Consider the following 20769-nt stretch of genomic DNA (forward strand, 5'->3'; position numbering starts at 1 on the left):
GTCATTTGTCAAGATTAGTTTCCTGTTGTGAGACTGCCTTGTGCAAAAAACGTACATAACCCTGGGTTACTCTCTGGGAGTTGAAAAACCTATAAGCACCGTATCAGATAAACTTAATGAAATTTTAATAATCCCAGAATTAAATGCGATTCACTGCAGTTTGTGTGTATAGATTGCTATACACGCCTCACAGGTTGAGACTGTCTGATCGTGGGTGATGGCATTTTTATATTGCCAAGGGTAAATGTAAGGGAAGGTGTGACATCCACACAGTAATGTGAAACAGAAATACAAATCTAATGTAATTGGTAAATTGAATGAATTAGTATTATATTAATCTGTCTGTGACTCGTTACACTGAAAAGACCACCAGTGATAATGTTACTACAGAAACACTGTCTGTCTGGGTACAGCAAGTTACTTGTAAATAACATTGACTATTTTACATTTACATTATAAAGCGCTCTGCACCCTGAAGAATATCAAACCACTTCACAAGGCATGGAAACACAGAAGGTGGCAGTCAGGCGAACAATGCAGTGCAAGTACAACGGGGGGGAAGGGAAACTCGTACACATTTAGAAAGAATGAAGGTTATTTTATACACGTTCTTATTTACAGTTCACAAACTACAGAGCAAGGGAGCTCTGGAGCCTAAGTGTCTTACTGAGATGCTTTTTTGTACATCAAGTTACATTATTGTTTCTGCTTCCACTGGGTGGTGGTAGATTTCATGTCTTTCTAGTGAGTCGATTTCCCATTGGGAGAGAAATTAGTGGCACAGACTTGGGGTATTATCTAGTATGATTTGTTTGTTTACAAAACATGGACCAGTCCTGCTAGCCTGGAACACAAAAGGCCAAAACTACACACCAACTATTTCAATGGCAAAAGCACAGCTAAGAGCCACCAGCTCAAGTCCTGTCTCTGTCCACTGGGCTCAATCCCTGTGCCTTTAGCACCTGCGGTCATTTCCCCTTTTCCTGCTTGTGTCCAGCACGTCTCACCTGGAATCCCCTTAGCGCAGAATTACCATCTCAGCCTTTTGTCACAGGGAGCTCAGGGACTGTTCTGCAACACGGAGAGGTTTGGCTCAGACAGGTTTGACTAGATTCAGTGTCTGCTGTAGCCAGCTCCTCTGCTAGTCTCCATCTAGACAAGAAGAGCGTCCCTATCCCCTCAGAGACTGTCTGGGTGCAATTGTTGTGACCTGCCTGCATGGGCCAGGCCCTTTGTGTTTATACTGACGCTGTCCATAGAAAGGGTTAGAATGCATCAATAATTCAGAACATGTTTAATTAACATCACAGCCGTCTCACGGAGTTTCATTCTGTATTATCATAGTTGCAGCAGCAGCAAGGAGACTTTTTTAAGGATCCTCCTCCCTGGAGTAACAGGACTGTGGCCACTGTCTAAAGTACCTTTTAAAGATCATTTTAAACAACAGCGTTGATTTGAAATGCAAATGAAGTCAGGAAGGTTGAGACTGCAGAGGCTGCAGTTTCCCCCTTGAGAGGCTGTCAGAGGCTGTTCCCACCTGTTGGGCTGCTCCCATGCCTCCTTGTATCCATCCACAGAGTTGTACTGACGCGAACACAGGTTCACAGTCACAGTGGGGTGAACGAACGGATGCCAGTGAGAGGAGGCAGATGCCTTCACCCCAGACTTGCTAATCTTCAGCTTCTTTAAGCTTGTTCCATCACAACAACTCTTCAGACAAAAGATACAAGCTTAATGAAACCAAGCCAATCAGGTTTAAACAGTTAAATAAAAGTCACTTTTTAAAGCGGTTACAACTGTTTGCTCCTTGTTTAGTCTTTTAATTAAGGCTGTCAAGCGATTAAACAAATTAATCACGATTAATCGCACTGTTAATAATAGAATACCATTTATTTAAATATTTTTGGATGTTTTCTACATTTTCAAATATATTGATTTCAGTTACAACACAGAATACAAAGTGTACAGTGCTCACTTTATATTTCTTTTTTATTACAAATATTTGCACAGTAAAAACCTAAAGAAATAGTATTTTTCAATTCACCTAATACAAGTACTGTAGTGCAGTCTCTTTATCATGAAAGTTGAACTTACAAACATAGAATTATGTACAAGAAAGCCCTGCATACACCTCTACCCCGCTATAACACGACCCTATATAATACGGGTTTGCTTATAGCATAGTAGCAGCGGGGCTTCGGCAGCGCTTTAAAGGGTCCGGGGCTCCAGCTGCTGCGGGGAGCCCCGGGCCCTTTAAATCCCACAGGAGCCCTACTGCCACTACCCCGGGGCTACGGCAGTGGAGCTCGCCGGTGATTTAAATGGCCCAGGCTCCCCACAGCAGCCAGAGCCCGGAGCTCTTTAAATCACTGCCGGAGCCCTGCTGCTGCTACCCCGGGGCTGCAGCAGCGGGGCTTGGCCGGCGATTTAAAGGGCCTGGGGCTCTGACTGCTGCGGGGAGCCCCGGGCCCTTTAAATCACCGCTAGAGCTGTACCGCTCCTACCCCGGGGCTATGGCAGCACGGGGCTCCACCGGTGATTTAAAGGGTCTGGGGCTCCCCGCAGTGGCTGGAGCCCAGAGCTCTTTAAATCACCTCTGGAGCCCTGCCGCCCCTACCCCGATATAACGCGGTAGGGACTTTTGGCTCCCCACGACCACATTATAGCATGGTAGAGGTGTAATGTAAAATTTTAGAGCCTGCAAGTCCTCTCAGTCCTACTTCTTGTTCAGCCAGTCGCTCAGACAAACAAGTTTGGTTACAATTTTCAGGCGATAATGCTGCCTGCTTCTTGTTTACAATGTCACCTGAAAATGAGAACAGGTTGTTCTCATGGCACTGTTGTAGCTGGTGTTGCAAAATATTTACATGCCAGATGCGCTAAAGATTCATATATCCCTTCATGCTTCAACCACCATTCCAGGGGACATGCATCCATGCTGATGATGAGTTCTGCTCGATAACGATCCAAACCAGAATGGACCAACACGTGTTCATTTTCATCATCTGAGTCAGATGCCACCAGCTGAAGGTTGATTTTCTTTTTTGGTGGTTCAGGTTCTGTAGTTTCCGCATTGGAGTGTTGCTATTTTAAGACGTCTGAAAGCATGCTCCACACCTCGTCCCTCTCAGATTTTGGAAGGCACTTCAGATTCTTAAACCTCGAGTCAAGTGCTGTGGCTGTCTTTAGAAATCTCACATTGATATCTTCTTTGCGTTTTGTCAAATCGGCTGTTAAAGTGTTCTTAAAAAGAACATCTGATGGGTCATCATCTGAGTCTGCTATAACATGAAATATATGGCAGAATGTGGTAAAACAGAACAGGAGACATACAATTCTCCCCCAAGGAGTTCAATCACAAATTTAATTAACATTTTATTTTTTTAAAAAGCATCATCAGCAAGGAAGCATGTACTCTGGAATGGTAGCTGAAGCATGAAGGGGCATATGAATATTTAGCATATCTAGCACGTAAATACCTTGCAACACCAACTACGAAAGTGCCATGTGAACGCCTGTTCTCATTTTCAGGTGATGTAATTAAGAAGCAAGCAGCAGTATCTCCCATAAATGTACACAGACTTGTTTGTCTTAGCAATTGGTGGAACAAGAAGTAGGACTGAGTGGACTTGTAGGCTCTAAAGTTTTACATTGTTTTGTCTATGAGTGCAGTTATGTAACAAAAAATATCTACATTTGTAAGTTACACTTTTACAATAAAGAAATTGCACTACAGTACTTGTATAAGATGAAAAATGCGATTTCTTTTGTTTATTATTTTTATAGTGTAAATATTTGTAATTAAGAATAATTATATAGAGTGAGCACTGTACACTTTGTTCTGTGTTGTAATTGAAAACAATATATTTGAAAATGTAGAAAAACATGCAAAAATATTTTTTAAATTTCAATTGGTATTCTATTGTTTAACAGTGCAATTAATCACGATTAATTTTTTTGAGTTAATCGCGTGAGTTAACTGCGATTAATCGACAGCCCTACTTTTAATCCTTTTAGCTACCTTATTACGCATTTGCACCAAATATTTCCCTTTTAGGGACTGACCAGCTAATGCCTTTTTATAATTTTGTTAAGTTGACCAATAAAAATTTATGGTCAGATTTTCTCCCTCTGTTAATAGTTTGCATCTACCAGCAAAAATAGCGGTAGGAAAATCCAATGTAATGTAGGAAATGAAATGGCCTTATTTTCTGGAGGTGTCCCAGAGTCTCCTGAGGCATCAGATTCCATTTAATAGGCTTGGTTCATTATGTATCCAACAAGGAGCTTGTTGGCTGGTTTGTGAGGCATGTACAATATACAGGCATGTTAAAGTTCTCTCCCACCTTGTCCATACGCTCAGCCCACCTTTTCACTAAAGAACTAGTAGCTGCCATTTTGCTGTATTTCCTCAGCTGAGACAAAATGAAGGCCTATGAGGCACATATCTAGCAGCCCCGATAGGGCATACACCCTGAAATGGAGTCCATTTGCCTGTTAACCAAAAGGTGGTCATTTTGAAAAACAAAGAGAAAAAAACCTCAGGACATATTTTTCTTTTCCCTGTAAGCAGAGCAGAGCATATCTACTATACAAATATCCATGTGCTGCTCATTGCCTTGGAAACCTGTATATATTACAAGACTTTACCTTGCATTTCTATGTACACCTCTACCCCGATATAACACGACCCAATATAACACGAATTCGGATATAACGGTAAAGCAGTGCTCCAGGGGGGCGGGGCTGTGCACTCAGGTGGATCAAAGCAAGTTCGAGATAACGCGGTTTCACCTATAAGGCGGTAAGATTTTTTGGCTCCCACGGACAGCGTTATATCAGGGTAGAGGTGTATTGCCATGAAAAGATGCTAAAATCTAGGCTCACCACGCACACTGTATGCTACAGGAAATTAATTAATCACTCACCTTTATTTGGAACGGTGCTTTTCCTGCAAACTCACTGGGGGAGCTTCCCAACTGCCATTAGAGAATCAAAATAAAACTAAATGAAATGATTAAAGCGTCACCTTCAAAAATGAACAATTGCTGCGAGTGGGGGAGTTCTGAGAGTTTCATGAGCTGTAGTGAGTGTTCTGGAGTCTGTGATTATGGCGATGGTTTAGCGGGTCATATGCTGTGTACCTCTGGAGGAGCCAGAGGGGGTTTCACATCCTTCCAAAAGGTAAACTACCTCCTCTGAAACAGGTTAGTCTGGAAATGACTCAACAGCCCTAGGAACCCTCGTGTTCTTCCACATATCTTGCCCAGACAATAGTGCCCCTCCTCCCACGCACTAAGGATCCCTTTCTTGTTTCGATGCTCATTTGTTATCCTCCACAGCAATAATTATACTAGGACAGTATAGTTACAAAATCACTACTGGGTTAGGTATCAGAAAATTAGTTTGGGTAGCCTAAGGTTTGACTCAAATCTTTCTCCAAAAGTTGAAATGAACTGAATTTGTTTAGAGCTTTCAAAGAAATTAAGTAACGTTGTTCCCTTTTTCTCTTGTGCCTCTGGAATTCTTGGTTTCATCCCCTGATGGAGGAACAACAACATATTGAGACAGAGGCTGTTCTTGTGGTATTTCCGACCTGACCAAACCAAAGGTGCCCTGGAACTCTCATGAGGAAACTAGAGCTCAGGAGACTTCTAGACCAAAGGGTTCAGAATTCAAATAAGTTGGGTCCCCCTGGAGGTACTAAAGTTCACTGGTCGCTAATGTGCTAAGCCATGTGACAGGCTGACCTGCAGTTCAATTAAAATCTGAACTTATTTTTCATGTTGAAATAAATATGGTACATGTTCTGACATTTCCCCTTCCTCTCTTTCCTTCTCACAGGCTATTTGCTGCTAAGTGCAGCGGCTGCATGGAAAAGATCGCCCCAACAGAATTTGTGATGAGAGCCCTGGAATGTGTTTACCACTTAAGCTGCTTCAGTTGCTGTGTCTGTGAACGACAGCTGAGGAAAGGAGATGAATTTGTTCTGAAGGAAGGACAATTGCTCTGCAAAAGTGACTATGAAAAAGAAAAAGACTTGCTGAGCTCAGTGAGCCCCGATGACTCAGACTCAGGTGAGCTCTTCTTGCACCTGTTCCAATTGATAGTTATGAACGGGCAAAGTGGGATGGAAAAGTCAGAGCCATCCTGACCCATAGACTCACAGGCAGTGGAAGAAGCGGTCACAGGGGCCAGTCAGTCAGTCTGATTCTGGAGACCACCCATAGGTGCCCTTTAAAGGTAACAATTGGAGTTATACCAATCTCCTAGAACTGGAAGGGACCTTGAAAGGTCATTGAGTCCAGCCCCCTGTCTTCACTAGCAGGACCAATTTTTGCCCCAGATCCCTAAGTGGCCTCCTCAAGGATTGAACTCACAACCCTGGGTTTAGCAGGCCAATGCTCAAACCACTGAGCTATCCCTCCCCCCTCCCTTTCAGACTCCATTGTGCTGGTGCCTTGACCCCTTTACCCTTGGGGATTATTGCACTGCCCATTAAGAGCTATCCCCAAATATCTAGTCTAGATCTTTCCTTCCTTAGCTTCAGGCCATTGCTCGTTGTCCTACCATCTTAGTAGAGGACAAGAATAATTTACAAGATGCTGAGATCCAAATAAGATATTGTTGTATAAAACCAGGAATGGATAAATCTGTCACCTTAGAGTCTAAGGTGCCACAAGGACTCCTGTTCTTTTTGTCGATACAGACTGACACGGCTGCTACTCTGAAACCTGTCTGGTTTGGTTACCCAGGGCCTGCCCCAAAGCCTAATGTTGTCAATGGGAGTCTTTCCATCCATTTAAATAACAGATTGGGGTTGTATCATACGCCCATATTTCCTACCTGAGTACAGACAACTTGCTGTACATGCACATACATACCGGGTGTGTAATACATGCAGTAGTACGGCATGAGGAACACACACAGCTGGCTTGCAAAATAGACTTAAAGAAGTGATGTAATTTCCCTGAGTTTTCTGAGATAAGTGTCTCTCTGCCAGTCACAGGTGGGAATGCTAAGAAAAGGCACAAATGCAATATTGAAATGTCAGGGACTTGAAGGAAATTGAACACGGAGCGTGGCATTCCAATTGTGAAATTTGTGTAGCACTGGCAAAAACAGTGGCTTTGTGTCCACTAGGTCAGTGGCTCTCAAACTTTCCAAATGACTGTATCCCTCTCAGGGCTCTGATTTGTCTTGCATACCCCAATTTACACCTCACTTAAAAACTACTTGTTTACAAAATCAGACATACAAATACAAAAGTGTCACAGCTCACTATTCCTGAACCATTGCTTATGTTCTCATTTTTACCATGTAATTATAAAATAAATAGCTTGGAATATAAATACTGTATTTACATTTCAGCGTCTAGTACATAGAGCAGTATAAACCAGTCATTGTCTGTATGAAATTTGAGTTTGTACTGACTTCACTAGTGCTTTTTGTGTAGCCTGTTGTAAAATTAGCAAATATCTAGATGAGCTGATGTACCCTCTGGAAGACCTCTGCGTAGCCCTGGTTGAGAACCACTATGCTAGTGCTGCCTGAGTAGTTCACTCTAACACTAAGAAAGTCCTGCAGCAGGTCAAAGCAGGACGGAGGGGTTAACGTAAAAGATACAAAAAAATAATCCAGACTGGGCATTTTGCCACCTAGAGTCATTTTGCCACCAAATATTGCCACCTAGAGTCATAACATTTAATTGAGTAACTTCTGTCACACAGAGCTCACTCACCACGCAGACACTTCCAGAAGCTGCACTTCCTGCCAGTTTTAAAGTTGTAGGAGATAAACATGAGTTACAGAAAAAATATAGATGAGGGCCAAGTGATAGATTGGAACTCAGCATTTACTTGTCTTCCTTTTGATAAAAAAATTCCTGAGAATTATTCCAACCCTCCTGGGTGGGTAACTATCACAGGTCAGTTTTTACCAAAGCAGCAGTACTTGAATTGGAATAGAATGAGTGATTCCGTCCCCATCCTGCTCCGCAGAGCCATGGTGCCCACCCTGCAAAAAGAGAGATTCGGGTGTCTCAGTTTCTTCTCATCAGTTCGTTGATGTTAAGGCCAGAAGGGACCTTGATGATCACCTGTTCTGAGCTCCTGCATTGCACAGGCCAGAGAACTTCACCCTGTAATTCCTTCTAGTGAGGGAACCCTCCTTCCCGGGTACACAAGTCACAGTTCTCAAGCCCAGCATTTTGTTGGTGGGCTGATTAGCCCACCTTTTACAAAGACATTTCCATTCTCTCAGCTCTGCTTCTGGTATTCCACTAGCGGCAGTGAAACGGGGTAGGTGACACAAGGGCCTGGCCTCACCCCCTAAAAACTCGAGTCCTGCCATGAGTAACTGACAAACAACCCAATCTGCAGAGAGCATGTTATAATTTTACAAAATCAGGCCTGAGCTCTCCAATGTGGATGTTTGTGATTCAGTGTCCCAATATTTGGGAAATATTCATACCTTTGACCCCCCCATACTATGAGACTCTGTTCTACTTCCCACAACTGCCACTGGGGACCCCCTTCCATTTCTGCCTCCACTTTAGTGGTCCTCTGGAAGAAAAAACCCAGGGGCTTTCAATGCAGAGTCCCCTTGTGATGTCTCTGAGAGCAGCCGATTGGCCTGGCCCCTGCCTCTTGAATTACAGTGGGGAGGAGCCTACTCCCCATCAAATTCCCAGGAAAGATTTTCTAGGGAATGAGCAACCCTGCCTGCCCTCCATTCTGAGGCAGGGGAGCAGCACAGCCAGTGAGAGGAGTGAGTTAATATGTCATGCTTTGATCCCCACTCAAGCGTTTGCAGCTCTGGTCTCAGCAGAGATCAGGCTCCAAGCCCAGAAGACATGGGATTCCTCTTTGCCTTATCTATTCATCCTGCTTTGAAAATCCTGCACTGCTGATGTGCCATGTCTGGCTCCCAGGCTCAAGACGTGTACAGATCATTGCTGTAGTCATTGGAACCACTCATCTATTTCAGAGAAAATGTCTAAGAAAAACAGCGATTATCATTCCATTAAATGTACGAGCAACATGGATATTTGCTTCAGGTTTATGGGGAAAATATATTATTCTCAGTCTAACTCGGGGCAGTTTCTAGCCTTGATCTTTGCTTTGAGACCCACATCCTCCACGTTGTTAAAATTTTGTATTTCCATGTCAGGAATGTAGCGAGGCAAAGGTCACTGCTGCCTCAGCAGGATGTGCAGCTCTCAAGCCGTTTTTAGAGCCAGGTTTTATTTAGTGCCCTCAGACTCCTCACTCCATAAACCTCAATGTGCAGGTTTCTGGCTCCTAGTGAATATGGCCACTAGAATGTATTTATCTAGTGTATGTGGGTTCCCTACTGCTTTTCAGATAGGATGGTCTCTCTATGTGAAACTCATTCAGGAATACTCAGGCCTTACTCAGACAAATTCCCATTGAAATCATCAGTCCCTAGTCTTCAGTACACTCGTGTTTCTGTCTTCATCCACTTTCTGCCAAACAACAGCATTGTGGATGGGTCTCTACTGTTCTCCCATGCTACGTGTTAGCACCACAGCACACAGGCAGTGGTTGCCAGCTGTCAGCTGGCTTCATTTGACATTTACTTCTGACACTGATGCACACATCCTCCCCAGCCAGAGTCTCCTTGTGTGTCATGATCAAATCAGCAAGGCCCAGGAGGCTATCAGGGAAGCATAATGATGTGTGTTTGAGTTCAGCTTTACTTCCCCACGATACACACACTAGCATCTCCAGCAGATGAGAAGCATTTTTTTCATCGACAAAGAACCCCAAGCCCCAGCCCACTCCATCCCCACAAAATGAATGTCACAATACATTTTTCCTTCCATTGTTTAAAACAGTGAAAGCCCAATGCTCCCCATTCCCTCTGTGAGTGCACATGATTTCACACAGCTCTGGATGAGTGCACCTTCTTCTCCAATCAAATATTTATCCACTGGCCACAAAAATAACTCTTCAATGAGCAACATGAACCTTCACAAACCTTCCCATAGAAACATCAGTCTGGAAAGTTAATGATGCCACAGTTATTGAAATGACAGAAATGCTCTTTAATCGTTATACAAAAGCCGCCTCTTAAACTGAAATACATCGTAAGTGCATGTGAATCAGCTCCTAAAATGAATTAAAAGTATAACTTGTTAATTCCCAAAATACAATATTTGAACGTATCCAAATTATAGTTTTTAATTTTAAAGATCTACAGAATAGTATATTAATGTTTTCTGAATGAAAATCAATGGTCTAGTGAAATTCATATAAAATTTGACTGCTGTGAATGATAAATTTTGGCCACAGATATTGATGTGGACACAGAAGTTATTTCAATGAGGACAAAAATATGCACTTACTCATAAACCTTTGGCATGGGAGTTGGGATTTCTCACTACTAACCACTAACGCACACTACAAATATATTTATGCTATAAATGCTCATACACAGAGTCTAATATATACTTATATGGACCCATGCCTACACACACTCATAGAAGCACATGCACAGGCCACACGTAAAATCATAGAATCATAGGACTGGAAGCGACCTTGAGCGGTCATCTAGTCCAGTCCCCAGTAGGCAATTTATTCCAGTGTTTAACCACCCTGACAGGAAATTTTTCCTAATGTCCAACCTAAACCTCCCTTGCTGCAATTTAAGCCCATTGCTTCTTGTCCTGTCCTCAGAGGTTAAGAAAAACAAATTTCTCCCTCCTCCTTGTAACAATTTTTTATGTACTTGAAAACTGTTATGTCCCCTCTCAGTCTTTATCATGTACTTGAAAACTGTTATCATGTCCCCCCCCCTCTTACTCTTCTCTTTTCCAGACTAAACAAACCCAGTTTTTTCAGTCTTCCCTCATAGGTCATGTTTTCTAGACCATTAATCATTGTTGTTGCTCTTCTCTGGACTTTCTCCAATTTGTCCATCTCCTTCCTGAAATGCGGTGCCCAGAACTGGACACAATACTCCAGTTGAGGCCTAATCAGTGCAGAGTAGAGCGGAAAAATTACTTCTCATGTCTTGCTTCCAATACTCCAGCTAATACATCCCAGAACGATGTTTGCTTTTTTTGCAACAGTGTTACACTGTTGACTCATATTTAGCTTGTGGTCCACTATGACCTCCAGATCCCTTTCTGCAGCACTCCTTCCTAGGCAGCCATTTCCCATTTTGTATGTGTGCAACTGATTGTTCTTTCCTAAGTGGAGTACTTTGCATTTGTCCTTTTCGAATTTCATCCTGTTTATTTCAGACCATTTCTCCAGTTTGTCCAGATCATTTTGAATTTTAATCCTATCCTCTAAAGCATTTGCAATCCTTCGCAACTTGGTATCATCCGCAAACTTTATAAGTGTACTCTCTATGCCATTATCTAAATCATTGATGAAGATATTGAACAGAACCGAACCCAGAACTGATCCTTTCAGGACCCCACTCATTACATCCTTCCAGCATGACTGTGAACTGTGTGAACCACTGATAGCTACTCTCTGGGAATGGTTTTCCAATCAGTTATGCATCCACCTTATAGTAGCTCCATCTAGGTTGCATTTCCCTAGTTTGTTTATGAGAAGGTCATGTGAGACAGTATCAAAAGCTTTACTAAAGTCAAGATATATCACGTCTACTACTTCCCCCCTATCGATAAGGCTTGTTACCCTGTCAAAGAAAGCTATCAGGTTTGTTTGACACGATTTGTTCTTGACAAATCTATGCTGACTGTTACTTATCACCTTATTATCTTCTAGATGTTTGCAAATTGATTGCTTAATTATTTGCTCCATTATCTTTCAGGGTACAGAAGTTAAGCTGACTGGTCTGTAATTCCAAGAGTTGTCCTTATTTCCCTTTTTATAGATGGGCACTGTATTTGCCCTTTTCCAGTTTTCTGGAATCTCTCCCATCTTCCATGACTTTTCTAAGATAATCGCTAATGGCTCAGATATCTCCTCAGTCAGCCCCTTGAGTATTCTGGGATGCATTTCATCAGGCCCTGGTGACTTGAAGACATCTAATTTGTCTAAGTAATTTCTAACTTGTTCTTTCCCTATCTCTGATCCTACCTCATTTTCACTGGCATTTACTATGTTAGACGTCCAATCACCACCAACCTTCTTGGTGAAAACCGAAACAAAGAAGCCATTAAGCACCTCTGCCATTTCCACATTTTCTGTTACTATTTTCCCCCCCTCATTGAGTAAGGGGTCTATCCTGTCCTTGGTCTTCCTCTTGCTTCTAATGTATTTGTAGATGTGTAGTGCAGTGAGAGAGATTATTGAGGTTTTTCATAATATGCAGAAATGCAGAAACAAGTAATATGTTAAAAGTTACCTCTGGGGCTGCAAAAATATTATAAACAACCAATTTTAAACTACATAGATTTGATTAAAAGAACTTTTATATTTTTAAAAACGTTTATATTTAAAATTTCTTTCTTTTGCAACCTTAGAGGTAACCACAGTTTTTAAAGTCATATCATGTACAGCATAGAATAATCAGCAGGGCCCGATTCTGCAAATGTTTAAGGACACTCACATGAGTAGTCCCATTGACTTCAGTTACAGTTACATGCATACGTAAGTGCTTGCTGGATTTTGGCCTGGCATTTATGCACAAGGTCCCATTTAACATGATATCATCTGACTTAGGGTTAATTTTAAGTTTTAAAACAAATGAAGGATAATAGCTGAGTTCATTCTCTTAAGGGGATGTATTGTTACTCCATGAATATATCCTTTCAAAAGTCCTATTCTCTTAGCAAACCAAAGAGAATGTTCTGATAGTTTTCATTTCTTGACAGTTAAAAGTGATGATGAGGATGGAGATGTTAAACCAACCAAAGGACAAGCAAGCCAAGGAAAAGGGAGTGATGATGGAAAAGACCCAAGGAGACCCAAACGACCAAGGACAATACTTACAACACAGCAGAGAAGAGCATTCAAAGCCTCCTTTGAAGTGTCTTCAAAGCCATGTAGGAAGGTAGGCTCTTCAGCAGAGACCTGCAAACAATCTGGTTTTCTGCTGGTAGCCCACAGGACACAGTGCCAAACTCTGTGGAAGATCCTTACACAAGGGAAATATTTGGTTGCTCAAAAATTTGCTAATAAAACATGAACTGATCATTTACCGTTAGAGTCTCAGCAAGCATGTGGCCCCTCCAAAACTGAAGTCACTTTTCCAAGGAGATGAGTGCACATCCCCATTCCTGTAGTTATTGTTCCAGCCCTGGCTTTACAAAATGTAACCAGGATGTTTAGTCATTTATAGCAGATAGAACTGTGGAAAAAACTTTTTGCATCACTGGTAAAACTGGCAGAAAATCACCTCTTTGTGAAAGGCAACATACTTTGCTGTTTCTGCTCAATTTTTTTTGCTGTCTGAAGTGTGTCTTCACTGTGAAAAGCAACATTTACCTGCATCTATAGAAAATGTGTCACTTGGGATAAGTGTGATGTGTCTCAGGGTTGTCATTTGCCTTTGTTCGCAGTGACAAATTGTGTTTATTGGCCAAAATATCAAAATTTTATTCTTAGCCAAATTTACAAACCAGTGTTTCACAGGTTAAAAAAAATAATGACATGATCTCTCTCCTGACCCACCTACTTAGGTGTAAGTTAATTCTTCTTTAACCATTTCCTCCTGTAGGTCAGAGAAACACTAGCAGCTGAAACAGGACTCAGTGTGCGAGTTGTCCAGGTCTGGTTTCAGAACCAAAGAGCAAAGGTAAGTTGTTTGTCCAGATCTCAAAAGTAAAGCCTGAAGCACATGTACAGTACTCCCAGGAGCAATGGCCGCCATGCACAGCTCTTCCCTTTCACTAAAAGGTCTACGTCACCGAGATAACCAGGCAGGAATTAGGTTTTATAAAACTGTTTTGTGACATGTGGGCAGGGCCGTCTCCAGACCCCAGCGTGCCAAGCGCGCGCTTGGGGCAGCATTTTGCCGGGAGAGCGGCAGGCGGCTCCGGCGGACCTCCCACAGGCATGACTGTGGAGGGTCCGCTGGTCTGCGGCTCCGGTGGACCTCCCGCAGATGTGCCTGCGGAGGGGCCGCTGGTCCCGCGGCTTCGGTGGAGCATCCGCAGGCACGTCTGCAAGAGGTCCCCCAGAGCCGCGGGACCGGTGACCGCCAGAGCGCCCCGCACGGCGAGCCGCCCTGCTTGGGGTGGCGGAATTCCTAGAGCCGCCCCTGCATGCGGGCTCCTCACAAGTGCAGATTTCTGCATGTGCTGCACAGACTGCGTTCATGTAGGAAGGCCCATTTCCAGACATCTGCACCTAGAATGGTCCAAGCAATGCTAGATAAGGACTAGTTTGTATATGCAAATGTGGAACTGCAAACCCAAATGTATATGCTCAGGAATGACAGCTGAGTCCTTGGTGGGGTGTACAGGAATATACACACTCTGTATTGATAGGTTGACATTTGCACAGAGTTTTGTAACTAAACCAGCTCTTTCCATTCAAAGCCATGAGATTATCCTGTGTTTCCTATTTTATTCAGATGAAGAAACTAGCACGGAGGCATCAGCAGCAGCAGGAGCAGCAAAATTCTCAGCGACTAGGGCAAGGTAAAGCCGTGTTTGTGATGGAAGCGAGGAGAAGGGAAGGGGCTTTGTGGGTTTATCGTAGCGTGTGTGGGAGGGAACATACAGCCATGTGTACATCCATACAGATGATCTCTCTTTCTGTCGTGCACAGTGACCTGTACGCACAGAGAGAGGTTCTGTTCACACAGACCAGGCCCTCCGGTTACACCTGTGTCCTATCATTGGGCCAACCTCCCTGGGTCCCTACACAAGTCCCTGCCATCCCCTCCCTGTGGTCAAACCTGCAGGGGGATAGGGGTTTGGGGGAGTCCCCATCTGTGGATCCCTCAAACCAGTTTTCCCCTGCCACAGAAAAGGGTGCCATGGCCACTCCAAATCTGAGGGATCCACAGGTCATTTGTGAGGTGTGAGGAGCAGGGCTGTCCCTACCCATACGCAAAGTGCGCAGCTGCGTCAGGCACCAGCAAACTTGGGGCACCACATTGCCTGGTGCCCTGCGCAGGTGCGTGCTGCTCCAGCCCCTGCCCTGCCTCTTCCCCAGGCCCCCCGCCCCCACTCCACCCCTTCCCCAAAGCCCCACCCCTGGTCCGCCCCAGCCCCACCTCTTCCCACCCCTGAGGACTGCAGCAGGGCCAGGCCTGCACTCACCGGCGGCAGGAAGTGCGGGGACCCACCCCAGTTGCCCCACTGGTGAGTGCTGGGGGGTGGTTCCCCCCCAAGCCAGCCCCCCCCATGAAGGCCTGCCCCTCCCCCCCACACACCCCACTAGGGACGGCCCTGGGAGGAGGCCCTGTGTCTGTGCAGTGGCCCAGTGTCAGGTGGCTCATTAGCACAGCTGCTCAGGACTCATAGGCAGCAAAGTGTGCACAGATGCTAATACTGTACAGTCTGGAATTGCACTGCTCCTCTGGGGATGCTGCATGGGAACGGACCCCCCAGCCTACTTCTGAGCCATTCCAGTCTCCACGTTCTTCCTAGCGCAGAATAAAAACTGAGCAAGGGCCTCAGAGCCTGGCTCATGGTCTGTGAGCAGGGTATGGGAGCTGCTGCTGCGCACCATCTAGCTACAGGCAGTGGAAGAAGCTGCCCTGCACACTTGTTCTCAGAGCTGCCCCAGTGACCTACAACAGCCGGGATTGTGGGTAATTTACGTACATTTACAAAATCTCCTGATTGCAGCCAATCCTGCTGGCTGTCCATTCCAGTGGGGTTGGAGTGCGCAATAGCAGTGCTAACTGGGCAGCCCTGCTCTCTTTGGATTCTCAGCAGCCTGTACACTGAGCTGCTCACAAGTATAATGAAATGCACGGCTTTCATTCCTCTCTAGCACTTTATCACAATTCCTGGTTATTTGCACTGCTGTGATGTGACAGGCAGCATCAGGGCTCCATTGTGCTGGGCACTAGGCACGCATTTGGGGAGGCATTTCTCTGCCCCAAAATGCATACAGTGTAATTGGAGAGAAGACGCAACAAGTGATGGAAGATTAAGCAGAAAGTCTAATCATTCTACATTAGCCTCATCAGAGTCAGGGCCAGGGGTTTGGGAGGCACCTCTGATTCCAGGGAGCCATTTGCAGCATTCGTTCTGCCCTCCTGTTCCAGGAGCTAGGAACCTCTGAGCAAGAGATGAGAAAAGACGCCTTTCTGATTGTACCAGACCCTGGCATTAAGGGTCCAAGTTTTTACTTTATCTGCATCCACAATCAAGACCGGCTTTTCCAAGGCGCTGGGTGGGAAACGTGGCCACTGACTTTGCTGCCTAAATGAGAGTTCAGCTGTTTTGGAAATCTGGCTCTAACTGACCCGCAAGAGAAACGCTCCCCTTAACACTGGGATTTCCTGCTGGTTGAGTTGCAGCTGAGTATGTGGTAGTTGGGGAGCAGCGATCTGGTGAATGCCTAACTCTGCCTGGTCTCTCACATTCAGCCCCGCAGCAGACAGGTATTTCCAAGCACTGCTGGTTTCTGAACTCTGGGCACAAACAGAACGACTTGGCCATCTCACTGGGTGCTCTGGGCTTTCCTGTAGTTCCTTTCAAATCTAACTGAAATGGGATTCTCTCCCACAAAGTGGGATTGAGCTGCTGATTTTTCCTAGGAAGAGCGATGCTGCAGTAGAGGGATCTGGAGAGCTGGACAGTGTGACAAAACTACAGCTCTCTGGAGGACACATGGTTTCTAGCAAATGGTGATCACTTACTACACTGTCTTTGACTCCTCAGCATTAACGCCATCACGCCCTGGTTTAGTAATTCCATCTCACTAGTGGCCTCGCATTCCAGTGTAGCACAAAGTGGGCAGTAAGCAGGGTATAAACCCCATGTGCACTGCTTCCTGGCTAAGCTGCGAACGGATTCTGCTGTTTGTTTTGCAGAAGTAATGTCCAACCGAATGGAAGGGATGATGACATCTTACACACCACTTGCACCACCACAGCAGCAGATTGTAGCAATGGATCAAAGCAGTTATGGCACGGACCCATTCCAGCAAGGTCTTACCCCTCCACAAATGCCAGGAGACCACATGAACCCCTATGGTAAGGCTCTCCACTTACCACTGCCCTGGGAGCAGCACTTATCTGTATGGCAGTTCAGACTCCAAAGATTCAGCCTAGTGATTTATTTTTTCAATATTTTTTCTGCAATTTGTGCTAGAGCAAAAATCGTTTTTATTTTTATTTATTTATATGCACAAAAAATGGGTAGGAGAAAACCTGTTCCAGGCTCTAGGCACCCTTAACAAATATTTCAAAATACAGTTCTTAGCAATTACTAATCCAGCAATGTTACCTCTCCCCCTGCCCCCAATGGAGTCAGCCAAGAGTGACCAAACAGAAAATAAACAGCACCAGAACCCCCCTCCGCCCACCCTCACAGTCCTTCCCTTTTCCCCAAATCTCAGAGAAAAGCAGGCATTTTGCAGCATGCTCCAACAGAGGGAACTAATCTTGTGGTCCCCAAATGCAAAAATTACCATCTCCATAAATTGTATGCCCTCAAATTGTATGCTGACTCGTTAAAGAGCAGTCTTGTATTGCTGCGAGATGTGCCAGGACAGAATATTCCCTCCCGGATTGATGTAATACTCTCTGACCTAAGACAATTACTGGCTTGTACCCATTTCCCACTCACCACATCACATGGCCAGGTGTAACCAAATGGCACCTTTTACATGGTACTGCTAATGCTACATGAATGTAACAGGACTATTACAGTCTGGCATTTAAATCTGATTTAAGAGGATTTTTCAAACTGTGATAGTGACCTTGTAGCCCATCATGGCTCAGTTATGTCACTTTAACTTCTATGAAGTATGGGCACATTGGTATTGAGATGGATATACAGCTCTCTCGCTAACACTCACTGGAGTGACGTGCATGCAGCAGGAGGAAAGCAGACTCTGCTGTGTGCAGTTGTGTTAGTTGCAGAGAGGTGCATGCACGGTGGGCAGTTTGGTAAATGAAACAGAGGAGTCTGAATTTCAAGTGTATTTCATAAAGAAACTTGAAGCCCAAAGGAACTTTGGAGGGGTCGGGTTTGGTGGCTAACATTTTGCTCGGCTCGCTCAATGAGTCCTCACTAGAGAAATGGTCTGTTCCTCAAATCAAACCCAAAGAAATACAATGCAACCATTTCAATTGAGTGCCACTGGAGCACTGTCTGGTGCCCTCCCAGGTGGTCAGTTGACATTTCAGCCGCGAAAGGAGATAAAAGGCAGTATTGTCTCTGTTCCAAAACAAAACTCCATTGCATTTGCAGATACGACTTTTACTATATTGTGTCTGGGTGAGGAACATTTTTACCCAAAGAGCCATTTCCCATTGTCAGCACTGGGGGCCTGATCCTGCATTAATTGACTACCCAACGTTTCTGTTGTGGAATGCAAGGTCCCAGCTCGTGAGGAGCATGTGATCCTCCCTGCTGTCTGTCGGTTGTCTGCTCATGTCAATTAGAGAAGAGTTTTTCATGGGCTGGAGACAGCAGCGTAAATGAAGCGCTTGCAGATTTCCTCCTTCTGTGCAGCATCAAAGCCATCAAAACACCTAGAATTTGATCTCCAGTCCCTGTTTAAAGATCAGAGCCTTGCAGAAAAGTTATTTTATATTAGCTTAGGAAAAGAAAAGAAAATGTATTAGCTTTTACTTTCACTTGTAACAGACATTGTGCCTCAGACTGCCTGAGAATCCTGAATCTGTATTTCTCTCTCTACATGGAACCAAGCTTAATATGTACATTTTGTTTGCAGGAAATGACTCCATTTTTCACGATATCGACAGTGATACCTCTTTGACTAGCTTGAGCGACTGTTTCCTTGCCTCCTCAGAAGTTAACTCCATGCAGGCTAGAGTAGGAAACCCCATTGACAGGCTGTACTCTATGCAGAGCTCATATTTCGCCTCATGAAAATAATAATAAAAAAAACAAATAGCTGGCGTATCTTTAGCAAGTGACTTTTTGCAGAGCAGACTCTACAGCCATATGTTGCCCAGCTCTTCCTTCACAGTGACTCCTGCCGCCTCTGGACTGCCACGAGCATTTTTAGGAGGACCATGTATTAAATCAATCAATCAACCCACCAATCCCTCTGCCCTCCTCCCCCATACACATCCTCAGTTATCCAGCTTGGACCAGGCCATGAGAAAAGCATGGGACGAGTGGAACATCCAGCTCTCCAGCAGCCCTTGGTTTGGTTTGAGCTCCGCATTGTAAAGGAAATGATGGTGTGAAAAGCTAGACCTTTTTCCTCCTTTCTTTCTTCCTTTCGTTTGGATATTTAACCTTTTTTTAAAAGCCACTGATACTGACATCAGTCGACCATATGACGAATAAATCAAAGAAACTGGAGACTCCTCCCCTTTCTTACTGCATGACTCATACTATGTTGTGGATAAATTGCCATTTGAACTGTGAGAAGTTAATGTAAATGTGACGTTCAACATTTGTTTCCTTTCTACATTTTTTCTACATAACCCTCGGTCTGCTCCTTAGTTTATAGCCCTTATACTGTATGAGACTTAGAAAAACTGGTTAACAAGAAGCCTTGTGGCGAAGCCAGTGATTTCATAATTGAAAAAGGGCTATGACCCTGGAGAGAAGCTGCATGTTAGGGACAGATGCATTTAGATTAGTATTAATCTTGAATAATTAAAACAAAAGGTGCTTACATGACACAGAGCTTTATTTAATTTTTAATGTGTGAGAATAAACATTTACTTTTATTTGTAAGAAATTCAGTGCCAACTTTCAAGCCTAGCCTGTGATTGGCAACCACATGTTGTTCATTCTGTTCGTTTATTTAGGTTTTGCATGAGACATAAATGTGCTACACTCCATTGTCCATCTGGAGTAAGTAAGACTCCTTTAATTAATTTTCTTCCTTTGTCAAGGAAAGCGCAGGATCTAAAATCCTAGCCCAAGCCCTGAGAAGTGTCCTTGAAATGTGCACCAAGTGACAAAGAACACAGAGCGCATGAGGCTCTGTCACGAGCCTGAGTCTGATCTCACTTATGCAAGTTTCACACTGATGGGACTCTATTGCCTCCAGTAGTTACTCCAGACCTACGCTAGCGAAATGGGAGGAGACCCGGGCTCATTATGCAGAGATAAAGAGGACTGTCTCCACAGCCCTTTTGAAGTTTGAGCAGCCATTATAGATTTTTGTAGGGCATAAAACATGATAAATAATAATATTGTAGTTATAAATATTGCCTGCAGACAATAATTATCAGGTGGAGAGCCAGACAAATATGGCCATGTCTTAGTGAGGAACAGTTTGGCAAGGTAATAGCAGTAATGATAGGGTGTGTTCAAAAACGGATAAAGACAGGTGAGGAGGGAAAAGTTAGGCACATCAGGCCCATTCTTAAATAAATACGTTCAAAACGCTGACCATCCCAGTGAAAACCAAGTTCAGCGTGCTGGTTAATTTAACTCCTGGTGTGTGACGCATGGTGCAGGCTCAGGGGCTGCAGTCGCACGAGACGCAGTGCACTATGCAAAAATTCTTACGCACGCAGAAGTGTCTGGCCTAGAGCCATGAGGCCCTCCAGGCCACTTTGCTGGGTCACAGGCAGCAAAGAATGTAACAGGCTCAACAGCCTAGTTACGTTCGGGGCAGTGGATGTATGTTCCAGTTTCCTGGACTAGTAGCACTGCCTGCTTAGGCTAGGTCCCGGCTCTCATGGGAGCCTGCCCATGACACG

The 20769-nt window shown here is 44.3% G+C and overlaps 1 protein-coding gene across 3 annotated transcripts in view; it reads left to right on the forward strand.

The window, feature by feature from the left end:
• The window catches only part of LMX1B (LIM homeobox transcription factor 1 beta), a 125257-nt gene extending 105525 nt beyond the window's left edge, over positions 1–19732 (forward strand). Inside the window, exons 3-9 of one of the 3 annotated variants that reach the window (XM_039507203.1) lie at positions 5845–6077; positions 12818–12996; positions 13663–13740; positions 14521–14587; positions 16426–16509; positions 16942–17103; positions 18813–19732. In XM_039507203.1, coding sequence (XP_039363137.1) covers positions 5845–6077; positions 12818–12996; positions 13663–13740; positions 14521–14587; positions 16426–16509; positions 16942–17103; positions 18813–18970 — 961 coding nt within the window. In that variant the 3' untranslated portion in view covers positions 18971–19732. Of the gene's footprint in view, positions 1–5844; positions 6078–12817; positions 12997–13662; positions 13741–14520; positions 14588–16170; positions 16207–16425; positions 16510–16941; positions 17104–18812 lie in introns of those variants that run through there. The other 2 variants (XM_039507205.1, XM_039507206.1) reach the window with 2 other exon arrangements.
• The last annotated feature ends 1037 nt before the right edge of the window (positions 19733–20769 follow it).

This window comes from Mauremys reevesii, linkage group 19 (genome assembly GCF_016161935.1).
Source record: "Mauremys reevesii isolate NIE-2019 linkage group 19, ASM1616193v1, whole genome shotgun sequence".
Lineage (NCBI taxonomy): Eukaryota > Metazoa > Chordata > Testudines > Geoemydidae > Mauremys > Mauremys reevesii.